Genomic DNA, 25459 nt, shown 5'->3' on the forward strand with positions numbered 1-25459 from the left:
CTCGTGGCTCTCTAATTCCTCCACAAGTATTATTAATAGCCACGTATTTCTTATGGAAAAGCTGCTAACTGCTTGGGCATAGGAAGTCTGCAAAAAAATCTTTTGATTTTACCAGCAAATACCCTAAAACGGTTTACTGTCAGTATAGACTGTTATCACATGTTTTTTAGTGTACTGACACTGATGGATGTTAGTTGTTATGCATCAAGTTTGTGTGGCAGAAGCAGAGGAGGTGTGCGTGAACCGACCACATGGATTTCGAGGGACAACAGGCCTGGGGGATGGGCAAGCTGACCTAGTAAGTCTTTTCCATATCCAGTGCCTCCAGTTCTGCTTTCGTATGGGTTTCGGTTTGATGGAAATACTTGTCTTGTTTCCAGTAGCTACGTAGACACATACAACATCTAGTTGCTATGTTGTTCTAGATGATGATTATATAGCTGTAACTAGCTCGCTTAGGGTGTTCAGAATGCTGTTTACAAATACAAACATTTTTCTTCTTCTCTGCTTTGCTATTGGAGCTTACGTATTTCTGTGTCATCCTTTCTAACCTAATCCAAACAATAACCTTGGCTCAACAATTTAAACATATTGAATCCCCAAACAGAGTAGTTTTTCCTAGTAATACTCTGATTACAGCAGCTTTTATGTCTGAACAGGAAAGGACCTTAAACACTAAATCTCATCAGAACTGTAAAAAATAAGTGGTGAGCATCAGTCACATTTTCTTGAAATACCACAAGTCTTTCTTGAGGCCTAATCCTTTAATCTCTGGATTTTGGGCACTTCTGTTCTGATTACTAGGGATCAAAAGGTTTGGCAAATACTCTTCAGACCGTTCTTCAAAGTGGCCACTGTAATGTTACCAGGTTATGACAAGTTTATGATTTTTTTGTTGTAGTAGTAGCTGGTGGATTTTTTATTTTTTGGGGGGGGGGGGGGGGGGGACAAAAACAAGCAAACCAAAGCCAAGAAAAACAAGATAATCAGTCTGTCTCACTGAAAATTAATAATAATTAAAAAGCACGTGGTCCTCCAGTGTGGTGGTTCAGAAGATTCCAGAAGACAGCAACATTAAAGTAAGAGAACTATCTTTCACTGATGATGGCAATTCCTCCTACTGCGTAAGACATAACATTTTCTAGTTGATGGTACCCCTAAAGAGCTGCCAGGATGTATACAAACATTTTTCCTAGCTTGTTCCCAAAGCAACAATTCATTTTACTTAAATTAGAAATCTTACACTATTTCCTATCTGAAATGCTGTCATGTGTGAAGTTGCATTTAAAAAAAAGTGTTTTGCAACCTTAGGCCGCAATCAGTCCCTTAGACCTGGCCCTTAGATAATTCTGTCGAATGTTCTCTGGAAAAGTACACCTTTTTTTTTTTTTTCTCTCCAAATCAGGTTATTTCTTCATCCTATTTCAAACAAAGGCTACATAAGTTGAAATAAATCAGTGATTCCTTCTTCCAAAATTTAATTTTCATTATAGAAAACCAGAAGTAACATAGGGCTAAATATTTTTCCAAATATTTCTTACTTAATCATTGGAACTAAGACTGCCAGTTTATATGTTCGTTTCTCTGTCTAAAGAACACAATTCCATCTCCCTTAATTTTAAGGGAGGCAACAAGCTGCTATGAAGCAGAAATCACCTTTCAAAAGAATGGCATGCTACTGACATGGTAAACTTTGAAAAAGAAACCATCTTGTCACCCAGTGCAGAGCCCTGCAGTCACTACAGGAGCAAATGCAAATCTGGCCATGCTGTTCCTGCTGATCCCATTAATCATCATTAACCTGCATTTATTTTACTGTCCATGCTGTTGTCAGTGAGAAATATAATCATGTATTTAGTACCAACAACCATATAATCTGAAAGAGCCAAATACTCTTCTGTTCTTTTAATGCGTATTTTATTTGCATAGGTGTGTTGTGACTTGTATCCAATTCTTTTCCACTTGGAAGAGTATGTTCTGCGCATGCTATGCGGCATAAAAGTTATTTAGAAAACACATTTTTTTTATCGTTGCTTTTATGAGACTTGCCACGTTGTATATTTGAGTGTGCATATCAAGGATGAATGCAGATGAAGTCTTAAAATCGCTATGCCATGTTGACAACAGCAAACCAGGTCTGCCTTTTACTACTAACTTGCGTATTTTTATTAACTTTTCATTTGGTGCAGAGTAAGATGTAATCTAAAATATTTGGTGACTATAGTGTGGCATCACCGAGCAAATTAGTATTATCTAACAAGTACAAACAAGTTCTAACGTTTTAAAAGTGTCAGTGTTAGCATTCACAAATAATATATTCTCAGTGTAGCCTTAAACTAGAATAACACGTTTTGGTATTTGCTCATTCTACGTTGCTCGATAAAAGAAATGCTAATTCAGTCTGCATTGTCAGTTCAGCCCTTGGCTCCTCTGTTAATTCCCTCTCTGCGATAGAAAACCCATAACAGTGTAATAAAATGAAGTGAAAGTCCACCTGCATGCTCCTGTGTAAAACTGCCAGTGTGAATGCATGTGACTCGTTAGTGCACTAAACTGCTTTGGGAAATTATTTCAGCTTAGGTGAGGCACAAACGTTTTCACTGAATATAACTATATGTATAGTTCAGTGTGGGGCAGAGCAGAGAATATTCGTTTGTTATTTTTTTTACCTGTTTTCATAAACAAATGCCAACAGTGATTGTTATTATTTGCAGAGCCAGCAAAAATTCATTTGATTTTTTTCTTCTTCTGCCACACGAAAAAGAGATGTTATTTTAACAACACAGTGTTTGATAGCTTTTAAAAATACATGGCCTAATTTTTAGGCATGCTGAGCACCCACAATTGCAATTGAAGTCAGCTCTAGCTGAAGATGCCCCACAGCACTCTGAGGCAGTCCCTCAGATTTGAGATCCAAGTACAACATTAATGAACGTCTCTGATGTGAGGGTAGCTTCCAGGAAAAGCACAAGGGGGTTTGTTTTCAGTTCATGGACTAAACTTCGGCTGAGTCTTTTGAGAAATACATATATTGAGCACGTCCAAAAGCTTGGCCAAGGTATCATCGCAGCAATCTAACTTAGCAGCAATTTGTAAGTTAGCTTAAACTGAATCAGGACTTCACTAATGGGAATTACTTTGTGAGGGAAAATGCATAGATCAGGATCTGGACATCTACTGTGGGACAGTAAGGCACAGCTAAGCATCTGTCTTTCAAAGAAACTACCTTGCCATGGCAAAAATAACCTTGGACTGAATACTGTACTGAATTTGCAGGCTAGGACCATTTGGCAGGGATTTAAAGGTTTTTGTTGTATAGTCACAACTTTTTTTTTCCTTAGAGCAGCTACGATTTTCCCAGGATTCATGCTTCAGCAGGCAACAGCAGATAACTGGGAAGGCCTCCCAGAAAAATAAATGACACAAAAAAATTCAAATCCCTGACAAAAACAAATACATAAATACAAACTTTCCTAGATGTAAATGCAACAAAGTGGAAAAACGTCCTCGCTTCTGTCTCATCACTCCTTACAGTCCTCTTTTCCAAGCGGAGTTGAATCCCTGCTGTCATTTAGGTATTGTACATGTATTGAGTGCCACAGGACAGATGTACAAGCAGTATAGTGGCAAGTGAAAGGCTGTATGTTCCTTTAAAATTTATTGTCAAATAACTTATTAGCATTATTAAATGAACTGCTGTGTTCACATGCTCTGAACTTTTGGTTAACAGAGTAGTGGGAGAGGAGAAAAACTGGCTAACGTTAATTTTGAATGAATCAGCTTTTATGCCTTTGGCTGTCCTGAGTAAAAAGAGCACTCCAAAGGCATTTAAGTTCAAAGGCTGCATTGTGGGTTCTTTTCCCTAAAACCTGATCAAAAGAAAAAGATCCATTGGAACAGCTATTTTGTTTACTTAGATTTAAACAATCTTCTCCAGTGTTTGCAACTCAGATTTTGCAAGATCGTGCCACTGCATAAGGAACACAAAGGGGAATGTAGAGATGAAAGCGATTGTTATCAAAGAAAAGTTGAATCCTCACTGTAAACATATAGCTCGAATAGTGAAAATATTCATTGTAAAATTATTTCTGGTTTCAATAAATTAAGCAGTTCACACTTAAACATTAGGTGTAAAGTTAAACTTAATCCATTTTAAATTATATAAATCAACATATTAAGTGTCTGTGGTTATAACCATGTAGTGCTGCCTTTCACTTACATTGAGTCTTAAAATGTATTTAAATAGAATTAAAAGTCAAAATAATAAAATTCTGCTCTGAGATGGACATAAGCTTTTGTCATACCTCCCGCATGGTGACCTCACTTCTGTGAAGATCACTTGCCTGTCATTGCGTAAACAGAACTAACAGCTGTATTGTAAATGATAGTTTTAGAACAAAAAGAAAGTCCAAAATTGCACTAAGCCAAAATAACGGATACTGTTCACCATGAAAACTTTCTGTATTCATTGTGAAAACACTGTTTGTAGAGGAGGCCATTATCACTGGCATGAGCTTTAATGTATTCCGTCACAAATGTATTTGAGATTCCTCACTTAGGGACGCTCTCATTAAAAGTAATGTGTCACGCTGGTCATGTAAAGTTGCTGAGGTCTCTTTATTAATCTTTCAGACCTCAGAAGAGAACTTTATAGTTTAAATTTGAAATCTTATTAAGAAGATATTGAATACAGTAAAATCATCTTAATAGTTTTTAATAAACTAACTCTTGTCAGAGGATTTGAGCAAACCCCCAAATAACCAGGTGTTTGCTCTCGTACAACATTGCATGTGAAAGAGAAAAAAAGCAGCTTATGACAATGAAAAATAAGTTATTTTTTCCTTTATCTTTGAAGTCAGTACTGCATGAACAATCATGGGTCCTTTCCCTGTGTTGCTCTGGCGCCATGACTAAGTGTTGGCCTGTGTTAGAGAAACCACCTCCACAAAGGTTGTGCTTTATTTTCCATGCAGCTTTTCCAACGGTGTTGACATTAGCAGTAAAGCTGCAAATGATGTTATTCCATGCCATGGATAGCTGTGTTCCTTATGCAGTCAGCAGGCCAATAGGAAACGAACATAAACTGCCCCTTTCCTGGGTCGTGTTGAACAACCATGAGATAACTGCTGGCCTCTTGTGTCTGCACATTGAGCGCTTTGTGGAGGAGTGTCCAGGTTTGTGCCAGCGGAATTCTACAAAGCTACCTATGTGACAATGATGGTTGGTGCTCTGCTAGAGCTACAGGAGGCTCTGCTCAGGGAACAACTGAAAACATATTCTTCCCTACCTGCCTACCATTTTTGTAGATCTCCTCTGAAAAGATCTGAGTTTTGTTGGAGATTTATGTCAAACTGGAATACTTTTTCAGGAAAGTGGTTAAGCTCATATATAGTGTTAAGCATGTGAGCTGTTATCTAACTGCAGTACTGAATCAGATTTCTAAATTTGTTTCATCTCCTTTTGAATGGAAATTGATCCATCTTCTGAAATATTGCTCATGCTAACCAAAACATATCTTTGTTTCCAGAAAGACATGCTAGTTGAGTTAATATTTGCCTTTAAAGTTTGGTTTGTCCAACCAAACTTTGGGGAATAGTTTAAATTATGTCTGGGTTACAGTAGAACAAATTTCATAATGAATACATAAGAAATGGGGAGAACCAAATCTAGCATTCCTGCAAGAAATATGAAGTGCCCTATTTTATTGTTTGATCTATAGTTGTGCAATGCTGTTTGAGATTAATAAATTTACTTCTTTCACTTCAAATCTTTTCTTAATGTTTTAATCCCACAAAGTATTTATTCTTTAAATTAGTAATATAGTATGAAACCCAAATGTCTCTTTCCAAATTCTTTTAGAATTTAATTTCATATGTTTAGCTCATTTTTAAGACCTCATGTAAGCCCATTGCAACCTGTACTCTTGCATTTGCTGCATCCGTTTTTCACGTTTTTCTATCCTGTATGTTATCTTTATGGCAGAGACCACCTTTCGTACTGATCCTGTGTAGACTGGAGTCTTTGCAATGTGTTTTGAAGGAGTTGTAGACACAGAGTAGACCCGAGCTCATTACCTCAGCTTTCCACCCTTGCAGTGATACTTGTGGCTAGGTGGCTTTAACCTTAATCTGAAAATACCTCGATGTTACTGCTGCTGGTTCAGCTCCCTGAGACCCCTACTCTGGAGACAGTTCATGTGAAAGCTTTTGTGTTTTAGGTCAGCTAGTACCCAGACATTCATCACAAAAGCAGGTAGAGTAGTGGGAGAAATTGTAAGAAATGACTCCTTTGGTTGAGGGAGAACAGCTGAAGAGCAGAACCCACATTTCCTTGTCAAACACCAAAGAAGGCTGACAATGCAAATCTCTTCCCACATAAGCACTGTTTGAGAGTAACAGCTATCATGCCCAAATGTCAATGGCATGTATTCAGGATAGCCTCTCCTCAGCAGAAAAGCAACATTTTGGTGCTCTTTCTAAATTTGATACCTGCTGCAAATGTTGGATCTTAAAAGCCGGATGTGGCTGAACTCTCTGGCTAAGGCCTATTCTTTTATTTGTTCGTACTTTGACCAAAGGATTACACTGACAGTTTCACAGGATCCAAAATTGCATTTAATCTGTTTACAGAGCTACATACCTGATTTGAATGTGAAAGAAGGAAATGAAAGTGACTATTTCTATGTCATCTGATATCTGTTCACAGGGAGCAGAAATTACTGTCTAGCCTTCTTCCCCAGGAAAGCCTACCCGACTGTGCCGTGTAACTGTGTGGTGCTTGAACATGCAGTATAGCCACACAAAATACCAAAAAAAGCACTAGCGAGCAGTAAAAGGACTAATGCACACAAGTAGAGTTACAGGAATTAGAATAATCCCTGCATGACCATAACTGAAGGTAATTTCACTTGCAGTTGTCAAACTGAGCTAAACTGGCAACCAAAGGAATGTGTATTTGTAATCCCTAGCGGTGCACTTGCAGTAAAAGAGACTCAGGCATGGCACACTCAGACAATATCACCTCTTCCAAATTCACTCAGCCTGTGCAGTACCCTGCACTTTTTCTCTTTGCTTTTTTTGGTCGCAGCTCACACATCTGTGAATCATTCAAGGGGAAATTTTGAGAGATGCTATGTGTCAGGTCAATCCAGGTTCATTCACTGTATGTCCTTAGAAAGCCAGAAATTCTGGTGTGTAAACAACGGGGGAGGGGAGAGGAAGGTTTAATAAGACAGCCAGAGTTGACTTTTTCTCTACATATTGCGTAGAGATATTTGGTTTTCTGATTTGCACTAAACTACAGTTGTATTTTCTTTAATTCAGTTATACAAATGCAGAAGTCAATTAATATTCCTGCACTGTGTGTTATGAAGATTGCACAGAGAAAACCTTTGTTATTTTTCTGCTGCTAAAGGAGCTGTTCAAGTTAAACCGTATTCCTCTACACAGCAACAGCAAAGTAAATGACAGCATTAATTCAATCCAGAGTGCTTGATAAATTGAGAGGGGTTGTTTACCTAGTGTATTAAAAAGTCTCTTGGGATGGATTTTATTGTGATCTGCATAGTCATCCATCTTCCTATACTGTCTGTGCTCATGTTTGTGAGTAAAACATATACAGTAATTTAGCATTCAGATAATCCCACAGCTATAATCCAGACAGAGTTAGCTCAAATTTTTCCAGGATTTCTATTATCTAGATTTAGCTGCGTGGTGTTGACTGGATATTTTAAATTGCCGCAAATGCTTTTTTCTGCAATAAACAACATATTTTGATGATCTCATAATTGAAGCTGTGGATTCTTCCTGGCATTAACCACATTGAAAAAAAAAAAAAGAAAAAAAAAAAAAAAGTATCTTTGTGAGGACTCTGATTGCACAGCTGGAGCATGGTTTTAATGGATTCCAGCTATTTGACTACATACTATATAAGATCATACAATGTTTATGCGAAAATCAATGTAAAATGTTCCTTCCCTGTAGTAGTGCAGGTAATCTGAAGAATGTTCATCTCCACAGATCATCTATTTGAAAATGAACTCAACTGCTTCAATTTTAATAATGTTTTGCTACACTATATTTTACAACATAATAATACAGAGCCTGGCTCTTTTATAGCACTTTCAATAAACAGATTGGAGAGCTTTTATTGTTTTCAGTTTCCTCAGACAGAACTTCTACTTTTTCTCATTCAGCAGTTCCTAGGAAACAAGGGAGTCCAGGAGGAGGGAAAGCATCATTATCTGAATGAAATAAGGGTATATTGAAGTCCAAGTGCACTGGATACCTTTCGCAGTAGACCACCCTTTGTAGTAGGTTCCTCTGATTAATTGCAAATGTATTCAAGGGAGCAGAGCAGACATTGTTGAGAGAGTCCAAATATGCTTGTACCAAAAATGCCAGACCTCCCACACTTGCTAGCATTGGTGGAGCTGCAGGAGTAAGAATGCTTACTTATGTGGGAGATTTTGGGGAGGGAAGTGTACTGTGGAGAAAATTTTAACGCTGCTGTTTTTACCAGAGTGGAGCATCTGAACTGAGGCAAACAGCAGGACAGGGCAGTGCATGCAGTGTGCTGTGCCTAGCAATTCTGTTGTAAATGTGAAAAGTACATTATTAACCCTAAGGACAGATCTTTTGGGAAGCGGCTTGTGCGCACCTGGCAATACTTTGATGCTAAGATTGTCTATAAGTGTCTGAGAAATTCAAAAGAAGCAAACTATATGAAACCCTTTGTGAGATTCGGGATGCCCTGAGTCATACTATTGCTCCCCAGACTGGAGGATTCAGATGCAAGTTCACTGGGTAAATTCAGGTATGCTCCTCCTGAAACCATTGTGCTGTGTTTCAGATACCTTCTCTGACCGTACACTATTGCCAGTCCTAAAAACTTTAAAAATCTTAAAAGGGGTTTTAAATGTGAAAAGAGAGAGAGGATGCTCATGTAATTGCTTGTGATAAAGCTGTTGAAGATACAATACTTTGCTTAGTCCCCAGACTTCAGGTTTGCCAAAACTATGGAAAAAAAAGAAAAAAAAAAAGAGAGAGAGAGAGAAATACACCACATATATGTGGCAATACTTTTGGTTTCGTACTTGCTGTGAGTTATTCTTTGCTGTAAATGCTATAGTAATTGGGTTTCAGATGCAGCAGTGCTTACGTACTTGCAACGAAAAAGAAACTAACAGACCATTCACTCACCTCACCCATCTGCTGCCCCTGGTAAAGCAGTGGGACTTCTGCTGTTGCGCTAAAGAGAAAGCCCCGACTTCTGGTGAGAGAAATATTTATGCTCAAATATCTATCGATATCCAAGTTGCATCCCCAGTAAGTCAGAACTATGAAGCTGTAAAGCCAGTAAGATGGAAAAGCAACCCGATAGCTCTTAAACTGCTCTTTCTTCCTGACAGTGCCTGGGACACCAGTTGCTGTCCCAGTTGAAACAGTGGTTGGGAGTTTTCAAGCCCCAATTCCTTCCTGAAAATAATTTCCTTAGACCCCTAAAAAGTGGTGTCAAAACCATAGATGAGCAGATTTAAAAATAGCTCTGATATTCTTATGTCATAACTGCATCTTGATTTGAACAGAAATTCAAAACGATCTTAAATTTTACAATCAGAGTCTAAGGAAGTTGCAGATGTACCCACAGGCCTTCTTGTTGCTACACATAGGGGATTTTTTTTCTACCCTATTATATCCTGATCCCTCTTTCAGCAATTACTTTGAACCATGCTAAGGACACTTTTTCTTACTCCATTTAGATTCTCACTTGCTAACGCAAATGCATCTTAAAATATCATCTTCCCAAGTTATTAGATCTAGAGCTTGATGCTGCATACTGGACTAAGTTGAAGCATCAGACTAGCAAAGAAAGACCAAGACATGAAAGAACATCATGTAAATATTGACATATTGTTTTTATGACTAACCTATGATTATTCTTTAACTTGCCTATGCTTTCAGAACTAAAGGGAGGAAATTTGTATAGCAGAGCAATGTTTTTCTACAAATAGTGACTAAATAGTATGAGTATAAAACTTTCTGTTCAAGCAATCCTTCAAAAAAAAAGTTTAGAACAACAAAAAAAAAATCTTAGAGTGGGGTGGATCTGGTATGTTTAAATGTCACATCACTATTTTCTGTCTGCATATGCCATTTGAGATTAAGTGCATTGTGAACAAAATTTAAAACATCGTATTTTCTAATTATCTACCAAGCCTTTTATAGTATTTTGTTTCCTTTTTAACAGATTGGTAGTAACGAAGCTCTGTATCTCTGCTTTGATGGTGTTTGTCCTCAGAGATGGTTGTGCCACTATATCATACGCTATAAGCTGCAGCAGCACAAATAGGGCAGAATTTGGGCCTGTAGCATCTAGTTAATTGCTCTGCGTGCCTTCAGCTGAACTGATACCGTTCTGCCCCCTCCCCTACCTCAGTGCCGGAAGAATAAAGCAACTCAAAGTCAAACTAGTCAGTTGCTGTAATTCTGGAAAGATTTTTTGTGCAAGAAGTTGCCAATTGCACAATCATCCATTTTCTCATCAAGTTGCAAACAGCCAGAAGGTACCAAGCCCCTCTCCCTGCATTGCAGAGTGAGGAATCTCAAACATCGCTTTGGTAGCTGTGCCCTGCTGTTTTAACCCATTGAGGTATTTTCTAAAGATGCTCTTATTTCCATGTGCTTGGCTGGTGTTATGGTGACCATGAGTGCATAGATCAAGTTACTGGTATGGGAGCAGCCTTGCCAGGAAGCCAGAGGGCATATTCAGTGCAAACTGTTTTTAGAAGCCTAAATAGGCACAGCTCTAAGTTGGGTGCCTGCTATGTTAATAAAAGGACTAGACATTATTTCTGGCCAACCTACCTCCTGAATGTGGATAAAACACAGCCTGTATCTGGGAAAAGGATTGGTCCTGGGCTGATATCACATTTAGCTATCTGGCCCTCACAGGACTGTGTAAATGGCAGTATCTTAAACTTGGCTTAAATGGTTGGATTCCTCAGCTTGAGTTCTGCCAGAATTCAGGGAGAGGACTTTGTTAAAACCTGAAAGGAGAAGTAAGCAAACCTCAACCAAACAAAACTGCCTAACGTGAAATTTTAATTAACAGAATGTGATCAACTCACTCTACAGGTTAAAGTGAAAATGAAGAGCAGAGGGAAAGCTGCCCCTGCTCCCTCTCTTACTGATGTTGAAAGAGATCTCTATTCCTTACTTCCTAAAGGAAAGAAAATGATCTGCCGCAGGAAAATGAAGTTAGCAAGGTGACCTGATTTATTTATTTTCTCCTTCTTGTTTGTAATGGTAGTGGTAATAAAACACCCAGATCTGAAATGCGCTGGTTTGTAAACTGAGCTGCTCCCGTAGAGCTTATTCAGATTAAAACTGCTGAAAATCTCTGAGTGCTATCCCAAAGAGTAAAATCCATGATTTTATCCATTTTAATCCCCACACTTTGCTCCTATGCTCAAATTATATCAGTTGTAAACTGGGAGCTTTTATCTGAATTTCTATAATTTCACACATAACGTTAATTAAAAAGCTATTTAAATATATCAGCCGTCTCTTGGGTTCACTTTAAAAATAACAGAGGACATGAAGTCCTCTCTCATATTGATGTTTATACTTTGGTCTATTTTTCTTTTGAATTGTTAGAGAAATGTTAGAAGCCTGAGAGTCTGAGAACGGCTGTTTCTTGGCTGTATGTGGTATTGATTTGTAAGAGCAGTGACATTGTAACTGTTAAACTAATTAGAAGTTTTGGCAATAAACTGTTAAGACATTGATAAAGCATCTTGATAAAGGATGCCATTCTTCTCCTATCTAAACTGATTTGCTATTGATTTTTTTGCTAGGTTGAGGATCCAACCCAAACACATTGGTTACGACCGCAAAGATTGTTGAGTACCGAGAAGTCTGTGACCACCGCTGCTGACTCATTCACTGCCACACTCATCTGACATGGGAGCCCATGCCTCCCCTCCCACCTCCATTCACAAATTATCTGCTCATGGACTGGGTTCCCTCAAAAGTTATCTGGCTTCATCCCCATCTCAGTGGTACCTTTCTGATACCTTGATTTTGACTCTGAGCTAAACCCATTGCCTAGGAAGGATAAGTGTGAGTTCAGCCAGATGAATTATGAGCAACATTTTCTTTTCAATTTTCTTGTCTCCAATCCCACAGAAGATTATTTTAGTCCAACAGAATACGATCCTGTCCTTCAGGTAGATGAGCCAGTCATTTTACATCAGCATGCAGTGTAATTATCCTGTGTGTTCCCTATAACAGGTATTCTACTCAGAGTTTTTTTCCACCTGAAATCTGGATGTGCTGCTGACTTCAGGATCACATAGTGTGAACTTTCTGCAAAAGTAGGTGAAGGCATTAAGAATCTAGACCTCTGTATAATGTCATAAACAGAATTAAACAGTCTCTCATTTCTTACATTGCACCCTGATAAGAAAAAATAATGTGCATGCTCCATTGAGCTCTATGCTGGTGAGGAGAACTCCGTGTGAAGTTTATAAACACATTCAATCCAAGTAGATAACATGACTATTTTTTCCCAACTTGATTCAGATTATTAGTCCCCAAGTCCTCACTGAGTAATACGGCATTTTTAATTTATGCTGAGGAAGACTTTTCAGTGGGATTATTTGCAAAATAAGACTTTGTCAGCTATTAGAGATGGGATCATTGCAGAGTTACTAACGTTTTGTTGCTACTTACCACAGGCAGCACAAATCTGCCTAGCATCTCTGCTAATTATTTAGATTGTAGCAGACAGAAAGTTAATAGAATTGCTATTGGAAGAATTTGTCGTCTATTATGTAGTGAAAGTGATTTTGATCTATGAGCAGTGTTGGAAGGAATCATCAGTGCAAAAACTCAACCCAGATCTGTGTGCACAATATTCTTGTCTTGCAGGAAGTAGTGGGAGTTCACATGTGAAAAAGAACTGTTCACAAACCAGTATCCCTGGGAGCTCTCTGAATGACTTTCCCTGCACTTTGTGGTATTCTGCAAAGAGAAATATCCCCTTTCTTCTTCATGTGCCTTTTTATGGCACAAACCATTCACAGAAAGCCACATGTGTAGCAGTTCACACTGGTTCATCTGCAGAGGATGCAGATTAGGATCAGGTACAAAACACAGGTTCTAGTCCATAGCGGTGACTACAACTACTATCCTTAAAGCAAAGGTATTCTCAAAACAGTCTTCATTGTTAAGTGATAGGACATGAGGAAACGGTCTCAAGTTGTGCCAAGGGAGCTTTAGATCAGGAAGAATTGTTCACAGAGAGGGTGATCAAGTGTTGGAACAGTCTGCCTAGGAAAGTGGTGAAATCCCCATCCTTGGAGATGTTTAAGAGGTGTGTGGACATGGCACTAAGTGACATGGTTTAGCATTGAGACTTAGTAGGTCAGGCTAATGGTTGGATTTAAAGATCTTGAAGGTCTTTTCCAACCTAAATGGTTCTATGATTCTATGATTAAAGTCTTTCCAAATTATAGTGTGATGAATGCTTGGGAAGCTTTTGCCTTGCCTTTAATCACAGCTTAACTGGAATCATGAACAGTTTTCATAATGAAGTCCACAGCTTGCAAAAGATTTGTATACCAAGTGTATGTGTAGACCTTGTTGTTCCAGATAGTACTTCTTCCTTGAAGCATGCAGTGACAAGCTCTTGAGTATGTTTATTACTGTACAACACCGTGAGCCAACTAGTGTTTATTACGGGCTGTGCATTGGGTCAGTGCAGAGTTTCACCACAAGAAGGTACATTCTAGATGGATTGTGCCTGAAGGGCACTATCCCTTATGGATCAACCCAGTGGGGTGAAGAACCTCTATCTTAATAACGATGCACCGAGCTCCCACCTCTGCCTCAGGGGAGAGTAGGTAGAGTGACAAGTCCTGTCTGTGTACTTCCCAAGCACAACCAGTCTTGATTTGTACTTGGTCTTTTTCCAGAGCTCTGGGATGGAGAAAATCCTACTCATGTCATGTCTTACTCCATATGGCTGCGCTAAAGCCAACTTCAATTACTGCTGTGAGTATTACGTTGAGTAATTAAGTCTATGTAATGCCATTATATATGCGTGCATTGCACCTATGTTCTCAGAGCAAAGGTGCATCCATAAATATAGGTACCAGACTGCTACATACGTAGAAGAGAAATGGTATTTATTCTACATTAATTAATGTTGCATGCAGAATTTCCCACCTTTTTAAACATCTTGAATGCCCATTTTTAGACTCTAAATGTACACATTGCTTTGACAACTGACCATTGTAATCTATCTTCTTTCAACATATGTAGCCATACTTTGTTCATTTAAGTACTATCTTGTGCATCCTCAATCTAAGTGCCATTATTGTATTTCTGTTTCTACTTAAATAAAAATAATCAATTGATTTAATCAATTTCAATATGGAAAGCAAGTAGTGGTACTCCCAGGACTCCAGGGAGTTAATAGGTCAAGTTTGACAGGAGTCAGGTGTGCAGGTGTTGGCTTTATTGGTCATCGCCTTCATTTATAGTTTGTTTTTTCTTAGCTGCTTGTTTCAGATTAACATTACACATTAAGGATAAAATGTGGCCACCGCTGGGATTTTACTGTTCAGAGTAACTTGTTCAGAAACATTGCTTGAGATACGCAGTCTTTGCCATTGTATTCTTCTGCTTGAACATTTCTGCCTTAAGACTACAGTTATACACAGACATAGCTAAAAACAAAAATGCAATGGCACTATCATGGATATTAAACCCTGTTGCTTTAAGGGGCACCCTCAACAAAACTAGGCCAAAAACTTGACCTATTTTAAAATACATGGCAATCTGTTCTTTTAAAAAATCATTCACACTTCATTGAGTCCTTCTCTCTCTCTTATGCCATGAAAAATACCATACAGGAGCAACATTCAGAACTCTTCTGTCTGTACAGTTTCCCAAACATGTATTGCAAGCTTAATTCTCCAGTTTGACAATTTAATTTTTCTCCATCACTGATCTTGAGAAAGAAACCATCTTAAATACTGGCAAATGCGTAAATTGAACTAATTAGCCGAGCAAAATGGCTACATCAGTACACTCTCTCCCTGTTATTTACTGTGATGAACCCATTTGGCAACCAAGGTCTTAGGATCCATACAAGATTTTTGCTTCTAGGGGCTTCCATGTCTTGAATTTGAAAACTGGGAGCAGCGAGCCATATTTCTCAGTTATTTTGTAGTTTGAAATCTGGCTGTGAAACTCTATTTACTTTGTGTTGGACTCCTGCCAGAGGAGGCCTGGTTTTAGCAGATGGTCGTGGAGTGGATGCCAGACGTTTCCTGCTGCATCCTGACCAGGCACCGACAGCAACGCTCCTGGGCCCAGGCAGTGCTGCCTTCAGCAGCCACCGATGCTGAAGTTACAGTGACTGCTGGCACAAATGCTGTGAAGAGTTGCATGATGCAGGCCTTCGGGCTAAAGGCTGTGTGGAGGAGAGGGTCCTGACAGCTTGGAGTGTGCGCACGAATAGACATGGTGCTTGGAGGTGGTGGAGCTGTGCGCCAGAAGACAAGCAGGAGGAGAGCTGAAGTTTTGACCAAAAAGAACCGAAGTGTTAAAAACAGATGGACAGGAACCAGTAGCGATGAGATGGGTACTTAGATCTTAGGCAAGACACATTACTGTCTTGTTGGGAACTTGAAGAAGAAAGAGATGAGATGAAACACGAGGCTATGGCATCACAGCGATGTGTGAGGTTATCTGTCTGCTCTGTAAGCACAATGTGCAGGTAGTAGTTTCCTTTCCCTTAGTTTCTGGGGAGCAACTTCTCTGAGAACAAAAATCTTGAATGTGTCCTCAGGCTGGTGTTTGATCTTTGAAGACACTTCCTGCTCACCAGATGGGGAATCAAAGGACAACTGTTGTAATCACAAGCACTTGGGTCTCGCTGGATCACTGTCTTGTCCATTTACATACAGGAGAAAATGCAAACAAATTTCTCAGGAGGCTGTAGGACTTGGAAATCCTCCAGAATTCCTTCAGGCAGCAATTAAGGACATCCATCATTTATTTATTATTGCAGCTCTTGGCCCAACATAACTGAAATTGATGGTTTCTTGGGCTAGGGCCTGTGCCACATGGCTCTGAGTCTGGGGATTTGGTGCTCTCCCATCCTCTCCTATCCCGTCTGGAATTACTGTATTACCATGTTATGCAGTGAGCTTCTCTGGGTCACGTTTCTGTGCAGGTGGCCACCACTGCATGCAGCAAGGCAATTCGCAGGAGGTGCTGAGCCCCCGCAGACAGGGGCCGACCCAGTCCTTGCAGTCAAGCCATTTCAGGCAGGCAACATTTACTTTTGAATCCTCCTGCCTTTCCAGAATACTACTGAATCTCAAGAGGAAAAGAATTAAAGACTGAGGTGTTGTTTGCTTTGTTGCATGAAACTTGCATGCATTTCTCTCTCCTTGTCTTTGATTTTGTTAGTCTCCCTAAAACTGAGCTTCTGGGTCAGCATGAAAGACAGCTGACAAGGTCAGGCATTTGCATAGGGGTCTGACTAAAAATATTTTCACCCCTAACTTTTACCAGCAAGGTTATCAAATATTCAACATAACTGAAAATGGAAAGATGTCAGTGCAGAACCTGATTCAGTTAAGTATCAAACTCTGGTATTTCTGTCAGTGACAACCTTCCTTCCTACTTACCAGCCTTGCTGTAAAGGACAGTCCGAATCATTACTTTCATGACCCACTGTCCCTTTTTAAGTAGTTTTCTTAGGCTGCAGTAGTTAGTGCCTATTTCTTCTTTATTGATGCCTCGCAGCCTGAAGACAGCTATGTGATACATAGGAACACCATACTCATAACTTTCTCAAACTCAGCACCTGATCCCATTTGAAATTAAATTGAGACAAAGATTTGCCCCAGAAAACTTTACAGATGAGGCAGTCTATGGAAACAAAAAGTTTCAAACTGTCTGTATCATTGAAGAACTTGGACGGACCTTGGGAATTTCATCAGGTTATCGTGACTTCCAGGATGTGAGTGATCTGTATGGTATCCCAGCAAGACACCACACTCCTTGTCTGGCCTGTCATGGTAAGCTATAGCCAGGCCTGTGTGAACCTAGACCCTCGGTATCTTGCTTCTGATGATCATCTTAATCTGCATGGAGTAAGGGCTGCACAACCGTTCCATTAACATCTTACACACACTGCTCAGATGCTGCAAGAACCAGGACAGTTTGGCAAACTCCTGGCCAAGCGGGCTATCCTTCAAATTCAGATAGCCCCTTTGTCACGGTGAGGTTTGAGCGCAGCCCAGTTTCTCCTGTCAGTTGATGTGACAAGAGTTTGAAGATTTTCTAGGTAAATTAGATTTTTTAAAATAATTGAAAACATAAAAGCTAAATTACAGATGAAAATTGGTTAGGTGTACTATTAGTTATTGCACTCTCATTTTACTAGTGCTACACATGAATAGAGATAAGAAAACAGTCAGAACTGGGGGGAGATGTCTTGGGCATAGCTCAGGAGACCTGGAGACAGACAACTTTAGGGAGGAAGAGTTGCAAAGAAGGCATCAAAATGAGGTTCAGTTGAACCAGTGTTTAAAGCTTTTAGGAAGTGCCTTTTTTAGCAAGGTTTTAAAGGCAGTTATCCTCGCAGAATTTGTTTTATGCTTGTCTTGAGGATGAAGATAGCAATATTCCATTATTTATCTGCCTCTTACCCTCAGTGTAGTCTCTGAATGTGCAGGCCTCTCCTTGGCCCTGCGTTGGACACAGGATGGCAGATCTGTTGCTATTGACAGGAAACGGGGAAGAGCACTCGCCCCTCGGTCCTGGCTGCTCAGCAAGGACAGCAAGACGTTACTCCTTGAGAGCATGAGACAGTACATTCCCCAGCTGGCAGAGACAATAGGCTCCAGCGCAATAAGCTTCCAGCACTTCTGAGTTAGAAAAGACAGGAATTTTAGCACTAATACAAAAACATCCCTTTCTAGATGAGCAAAAACTGTCTGCAGAAAGGGAATGTCTGGAAACAGAGGCACAAGACCAGAAGGCCCCTATCCTACCTTGTCTGAGTTCAGCTGCTGCACTCCTTGAAAGACATTTGGGAAATGGGAAAGTAAAAGTAAGATTCCAGTCCTGCAAATACTGGTCAGGTTTCTGACATGCTTAAACTTAACCACGTGCTTTTGTTTACAATAAAGGGACCTAAAATTAACCTCTTTATGTTTTTATTATTATTTATTTTTATTTTTTATTGTACTGACCAGGAGCCTCAATCTACATGTCCAACAAAACTATTCAAAGCCAGAAAGTACAAGGGCTGCAGTAGAGGGTTGCAGTGGTCCTAGGTGGATATTCCTGGAAGGTCTTCAGTGCTCTGTCAGCTCATCTGAGAACAGGTTAGTCTCTTAGCAGTTAAATAATCCTCCTCAGCGTCTTCAAGTTAATTGTGTCAGCACAAGCTCCTCTTTGTTTAAACAATTATTCTGGATCTATTTCTTCTTTGTTTTAGTTGTATATTACCATGTAAACTGCATATAAGAAGCTGCCATTTTTCTTTCATGCATTTTGCAGAGGTACAAAGGCCGTATGAAATACAAGGCAAGTTCAGCTGGTTGTGCAGGAGCCAGCTAAGTGGCCTCCATTTATTGGCCTACCTAATACATAAAGGGAAGAAGCCCTCATCCAGTGTTAATACAGGTGTATAAAAAACCTGGGGCAAACCTTGTGCTTTATGGGAATGTGAGAAAAACACTGCAGTAGAGTTACTCCTAACATAAAAAAAAAGCTTTTGAAGAGCAGAGCACAGCCCTCTGTGCTGATGCTATTCTATTCTATAACAGACCTCTCTGGATTTTGTCCTTTAAATCTTTAGCAGCAGTAACTCCCATCGGCTGAATCAGTCATGGGGGAGGCTCCAAGCAGGCCAAACAACCTGAAAGATAGTTTATGCTCAGGTAGCACAGGGGGCAGTTTGGTGTGGCCGTGTGCCCCGGGCAGCTCTCTGGGGCACCTCTCCTACCCAATGTGTGCTGTGCAGTCCCTCTGGTCATGCCACCAGCCACCGGTGACCTTGCTGGAGCTGGAGCATGCCCCCTTTCTTTCAAGATCTGGCTGAAAAAAACTGTTACATTTTTCTTTACTGCTAGGTCTAAAAAGGAAGTATTTTCTTTACACCCAATTTTATTTGGGGCCTCTGCGTGTTCCATCAGAACTACTCAAACCCAGCAAGCAACAGAAATGGACTTACAGCTGAAAGGCTTCACATCAAAAAAGCACAGGAAAAAGTATTAAAAAAAAAGGTGAACTGATGGTGAGATATGGGAGTACAGAAGTAGCTTTTGAAGCCTAGTGACCACTTCCACCACAAAAATGCAAGCTGGGAGTCTGGCCCACTTAATTAATTTGGTGCCAATTTAATCACATTCTGCCCTAAAACACCAGGTGTGATTACAGGGTGGCAGTGGTGGTGCTGTGGTGCCTGTGTGTGTCCAGCGCAGCAGATTTTACAGAGTAGATGTGACTAATTTCTTTTTTGGTCATCTGACGCCAATACAGCTATAAATAAGTATGATCACAATTTGACGTTGCTGGGAACTAAATTCTCAAGGAACTAAATAATAAATATGTCCTCCAACTGTTGGTTTAGGCTGAAAGCAACACTGAAATTACATATATTTTTTTCGGTTTATTGTAATAGTCTCTGGTCCTGCAACCATGATGCACATCTGTTGAACCTTATTCTGATGTGTGGGCCCATCGATTTCAATTAAGGGGAGATATGCATTTGCTCGAATCTTTTTAGGGCTGGGATCCAAGTAGGTTAAGCTCCGGCTCAGATTTCACGGGGTCAAACAAAAGATCTCAACAGAGGCAACCCTGACCCTGTTGATACAATTTGTATTAAGTGGAAACCAAACTAGAAAACATCACCAGGAACACCTTTGTTTCATTTTACCAGCTTAGAAGTGTGTTGATGTAGTTTTCCTTGCAAAAAGCATAATAGGTAGGGATTTTGAATCGATTGCCTTTTTGTTTACTTCTGATTACAATTTTTATCTTTCTTCTCTTCTTGGATGCCCTTCAGAAATTTCCAATTAAAGTTAAAAAAAAAATGCTTTTAGTAGAAGAGAGGAACAAGAGAAAGCCGTTTTCGTAATTCTGAGGAGAGGTTTTACGAGGAGCAGAAAATCACCATCCTTGGCACAGCCGCTAATGACCTTACTTCGCAGCAGTGGGAATGGGAGCGGAGATGCACTTTTTGAAACACTTGCTTTGGGTGGTGACACCGGCATTTTCCAATACCGGCCTCCTAAATCGCACAATGCCGTGTGTAGGTAGCGCTTTACCAGCTGCGTTCAGGCCTGCATTTTCTGGGAGCGGCGTGAGCCGGGCAGTCACCCGCTCACCCTCAGGGGCAGGGAGCGCGAGCACCCATCCCTCAGCCCCGGGCCGAGCACCCGCACCCGTCCGGCGCTCCCTGGGGACGGCACCGGGGCTCCCCTGGGGCCCCCCCGAGCCCCGTCCCCGTCCCCGTCCCAGCCCCCCCGGCCGCGGCCCGCCCGCTGAGGCAGCGCCGAGCCTGCGCACTGCGCGCCCGGCCGGGCAGGGCGGCCGCGGGGCGAGGAGCGGCGGCGGCGGCGGCGCGGGGCGGGTCGGGCCAGGTGCTGCGGGGCGGGGGAAGCGCCCGGGCACCCTGCGCCGAGCGGCAGCGGGAGGAGGAACGGCAGCGGGAGGAGGAGGAGGAGGAGGAGGAGGAGGAGGAGGCCGGGCCGCCATGCGCCGTGCCGCGGGCCGGGCTCGCCATCCTGCGGCGTAGCGGCGGGACGCGGCTCGGCTCCCCGCCCGTGATGTCCCCCGGGCGGCGGGGGAAGGCGACTGACGCGAGGGCTGCGGCAGAGGCCTAGTGCCCGCAGCGGGCAGCGCCGCGCCGCCACCCCGCCCGCCCGGCCCGGCCCGGCCCGGCCCCCGCCGCCGCCGCCGCCTCGCCCCCATGGCGGAGGAGCAGCAGGCGGAGGGGCAGCCCCCGCGGCGGCCGCCCGGCACCCCCGCGCCCCCCGGGGCCCTGCCGGCCCTGGTGCCCGGGCTGCAGGGCGGCGAGGCCAGCGCGCTGCAGCACAAGATCCGCAGCTCCATCTGGTAAGGGAAGGGCCGGGGGGCGCCGCGATGGGGGCGAGGGGAGGGGAAGGGGAAGGGGAAGGGAAGGGGGGGGGCCGCGGCCGCTTTGTGCTCCCCCCCCCAAAACACAGGTGTGCCCCTGCCCGGCTGCCAGCCCCGCGCCTCGTCACGTTTTGGTGGTGTTTATTTCTTCGATTTCTGCCCCCCCACCCCCCCACGGACGGCCCCGTGCGCTGAGGGGCTGCCGGGCTCTGGGCTCACCTGCTGAAGGCGTTTCGCTGAGGCGGCGCCTGGCGCAGCCCCTGTGCTCGCACGGCCACCGCTCGCTTTGGGGCTCGCCCCCCGGCGCGGCGCGGTGCTGCATTCCTCGCTGCAGAGCCTTGCAGCACGAGGGCATTTTTCCAGCCTCCTCGTGCACCCCTGCTCGCTGAGTTTTTCCAGGCTGGCGATCGAAATGCAGTTTTGGCCGAAACTTGTCACGATGGCTCGCACGTTACTGCCCGGTAACCCGTCCCTCCCACCCCCCAATTAAATAAAAACTCACAGAAAACCAGCGTTTCGCTTAAAAATATTAATTCTGCATGCGTTTGGGGTGAAGAGATGAATTGAGTTTAACTTGCTCTGCAGAGGAAATATTTTGTCATTCCCCCCCCAGCCCCAATCCATAAGAGGCTACCACCTGCAGTATTTACATTTTCTGTATGCTTTTAAAAGCTGCTTTTGGCTGAGGGGGCTGATACAGTATTGTGAAACTGGGGAATTGTAAATATAGGTTACTCATCATAGATCATACTTTCCATATATACGCACCGTGTATATAATATGGCTAAATACGTGTGTTCGTCCTAATAAAAACATACTGATGTAGCGTGCATCTCAATTGATACTATAGTTAGCTTTTATGTTTTGAATCCGTGTGGCTGTCAAAGAAAAAAAATCCAAATATAATTTTCCCTTCAGGTTATTTTACTGAATGGCATACTGAAATTGTGTCTATTGTTTGGTGGTTGGTTTTTTTTTAGAATTGAAACAGTAAGCGATAATTCACCCGTCCTTAATCAACACTTGCTACCTTTTGTTTTGTTTTGTTTTTTTTCTGCAACATGACCTAGAGAAGAAATACACACTGCAGAATTTCCTGTCTGTTTAGATCATGAAATCTTCACGCTGTCCTAATTTATTACGGTATTTTGTGACGTCCTTTTTAGATTTTCTTCTCTTTCCATGAACGTGCTGTTTGGAAATGAGCCTTAGAGAGCATGTTTACATTACATTCAGATTAGGTATCATGTCCAAGTTGAAGACAAAATGGCTACTAAGCAAAACCTCCCCTTTTATTCTGGGCTTTCTTTTCAAGGAAAAAGAGCGCATACGTTAGCATTTTAAATGAAGATTGCTTATTTGATTCAGGTACACTTGATGAATGGCCTGCCTGCCTGTTCGGTACAAAGGAATGCAGAGTTTTACCCGATGTGAGTGGCTCGCCTGGTGCCAAGTGCCTGTGACCAGCAGAGGTTTTGCCAGCACCTTGCAGCCCTGTCTCCTGGGGTAGTTTCACAGACATTCCTCCCATGAGCGTGACCTTTCCTCCCTGGCTACCTGACAGCTCTCTGCACGGGGCTGGAACTTCCCTGCCACTTTCAGACAGTGTCAGTTCCTCGCAGGTTTTGCTGCGGAAATGCAGTATTTGGAGATCAGGTCATTTCTGCAACATAACCTGTTCTCTGGCATCTCCAGAGCTTTTGTCTGTGACTGCTCCGAGTTGTGTGTGTTTCCCTATTTCTGTATTGCCGTCAGCCAGACCTCGTTTGGAGCTCGAGTTCTGTGTCAATTCGCGCTGTAGTGTAGATGCAGTTGTTGTTTTTGAGGAGCAAGGCTGAGGAGCATTGCCAGGGACATCGTGCATCCTGCACCCAGAGAAAAGAGTGGCAAGTCGCCTCTCCTGCAGTTGCAGTCCAGGATCTGTTGTCCTGTTTGGTAGGAGCCATGTGCTGGTAATGAATACACAGTGTGAGAGACTGTGGGGAGGGCTTGTGAAAATGGCAGAGCTCTGCTGCTACCAGAGCTAGGTGCAACGTGCAGAAGAGCTTCCTCTTTTCTGCTTTCCCTTCTCTTCCTCCCCTCCTCCTGTGCCTTGCCAGTTGTGTGTGCTGGCCAGTTGGCATGCCGGAGTCCTCGTTTCCTTCCCCAAGGATTTAGCACACCTAGATAAGCACTCGTCTGGATTTATTTTTGCCTCTTTTCTCACAGGCGTTTGTGTGCACCGAAGGGATATTTTTAGTTTTGTTTTGTTTCTTTAAAAAAAGGTTTTAGTCTTCAAAATGTATTGTCAATGAAAATAGTGGAGCAAAATATAGCAGCTACTGAGCTACTGGACTTGAGGCTCACAAACAAGTCTGTGCATGTCCTTCCACCGTACAGACAAATATAAATATAGTATGTGATGTAGGCCTCAAGGGGGACAATGAGTTATTCAGCATTTCAACTCATACTTAATTTATTCTGTTTATTAGATTAAAATGGAGTTTGACAAAAGTAGCTCCAGTAATTGTGAACATGCAGAGTCCCTTAAAATCAAACAATAGGTTAAGTCCTGCTGGTTAAAACTGAAGGCCCAGTCAGCATATGTGCTGAAGATTTTAAAATGTGCTTGGTAGGAGTCCAGTCTGGGCTTTGTTTTGTTTTCCCTTCTATATAAAGCGACTATGAGTGTGGACTGAGGAAGGGGAGAGAAGGAGTGTCTTAGCTGTGCATAAGAACAGATCGGGAAGCATTTGTTCACGTTACAGCACCGTGCGCAGATGAGAGCGGGTGTGCTGCGCGCTTGCCGCCGATGAATTATTTGTAGCCAAACCCAAGTGAAAAGTTCATCGCTGCCTCGCTGTGTTTTTCCTAGCTGCCCCACTCGAGCACATCCAACCCCGCCGTGTCTGTTTTTGTTCGCGTTAAGCGTGTGACTTGCTCAGACAGTCGGACGTGTTCTTACGGTGTCGATGAAAAGGACAGAAATAATATTAGATGTCTTTTCCCACTGACGGATTAGAAGTCTAGACTAAGAAGAATACATCTTTGCGGAGCCCAGACGACCTGATTAATGTCAGTTTGGGCGGGTTCGTGAGTTGCCCTGGTCTTCCCTGGACACTGGGCCTTAATCTGCCTGTTTGTATTTCCCTTAGATTCATTTTCGAGCTTTTATATTTATTAATAGCGTTTTGTGCAGACGTTGGAGCCCGAGGCGGGAGAACCTCCCCAGTCAGCTGTCTGAGCATATAGACTAATGGGGTTTCAATTATTTTCTTGGGGTGAGGGTACTGTATTTACAAACATGTGATGTTTGTATGGGATATTTCTGTACCCAGACAGATGCTGGTGAAGACCGAGTCTACTCCTTATCGCATTAAGGTGCCAAAAAACATCCTGTAGCTGAAGGCAGCTGGTAACGTACCTAAAGGCACGTGGCATGAGGACTGGGACAAGGAGATCCCCAGGGAGAAAGGTGGTGGCTGAGGTTCTCTGCTCCTGCTGGGGGGGATGAAAAGGACCAACAGCTTCAGGCAATTTCATCCTTTTGCTCACTGCATTAATCACAAATTCAGTCCATAGCTACGAGAACGGAAGAAATGGATGGGTTTGTTTTCTTGATCACCATTGCAAATAACTGGTGATGGCTCTTAAATGAGTACTTGTTTACTGGTGTAAATAGTAATCTGGTGCTTGCGTCTGTGTGCGAGCTGGTCCCGCTTGCTTTCAGTTAGCCAGGATCTCAGCTCTTTGTCCTAAAGGCATCTGTTGGGATTTGAGTGTCGTAATTCTGCCCCAGAGATTAATTTCTCACCTCCCCGTCCCCAATATCTCCTGTGTGAACCGTGCTGAGGACTGGGCAGCAGTCGCAAACTCCAAGCATTGCTTTTCTGGTCTTTTGAACTGGATGTGGGTGTAGGCTTCAGATCTGTAATTTTTGTCTTCAAATCCCTCCCCTAGCTAGAAGTTGTACTGGAAAACCATGTGAGCTGGTCCACATAATGCTAAATTACGTGGGTCTAAGGCCCGGTTTGTCTCCTGTTGAAGGGGCAGGAGGAGGGAAATTGTGCCTCGGTGAGTTCTGGGCTTTTTGTATTGAGCTGGAAAACCAGATTCGCTGAATTGAATATCACTATTTTCTAATCTTTGGGAAGTGCCATTCTTTGTCATGACTTAGGTCACTCCTGCTCCCGCAGTTGCATCTCTCACTCCTCGTTAGTTCTTGTCGGCAAGGGTGCGTCGCCACTGAGGCTGCTGGCTTAGTAAATGCTCCCCAGTTTGGGAAATGCCATTGAGGGTTTTCG

General features: G+C 42.4%; 2 protein-coding genes across 8 annotated transcripts in view; both read left to right on the forward strand.

Annotated features, from left to right (window-relative positions):
* Window positions 1–18231, forward strand: part of LOC311442764 (uncharacterized protein) — a 42941-nt gene extending 24710 nt beyond the window's left edge. For 3 of the 7 annotated variants that reach the window (XR_014696829.1, XR_014696830.1, XM_084532372.1), the window contains exons 3-4: window positions 11136–11266; window positions 11858–12547. The gene's annotated coding sequence lies outside the window, so the exon portion shown is untranslated. Of the gene's footprint in view, window positions 1–9122; window positions 9274–11135; window positions 11267–11857; window positions 12548–13978; window positions 14058–18007 lie in introns of those variants that run through there. The other 4 variants (XR_014696828.1, XM_084532373.1, XR_014696831.1 and 1 more) reach the window with 3 other exon arrangements.
* Window positions 18232–20682: 2451 nt separating this feature from the next.
* RFX7 (regulatory factor X7) overlaps window positions 20683–25459 on the forward strand; it is a 54500-nt gene continuing 49723 nt past the window's right edge. Inside the window, exon 1 of the mRNA XM_084532374.1 lies at window positions 20683–21155. Coding sequence (XP_084388500.1) covers window positions 21010–21155 — 146 coding nt within the window. The 5' untranslated portion in view covers window positions 20683–21009. The remainder of the gene's footprint in view (window positions 21156–25459) is intronic.

Source organism: Aythya ferina (genome assembly GCF_964211825.1).
Source record: "Aythya ferina genome assembly, chromosome: 11".
Lineage (NCBI taxonomy): Eukaryota > Metazoa > Chordata > Aves > Anseriformes > Anatidae > Aythya > Aythya ferina.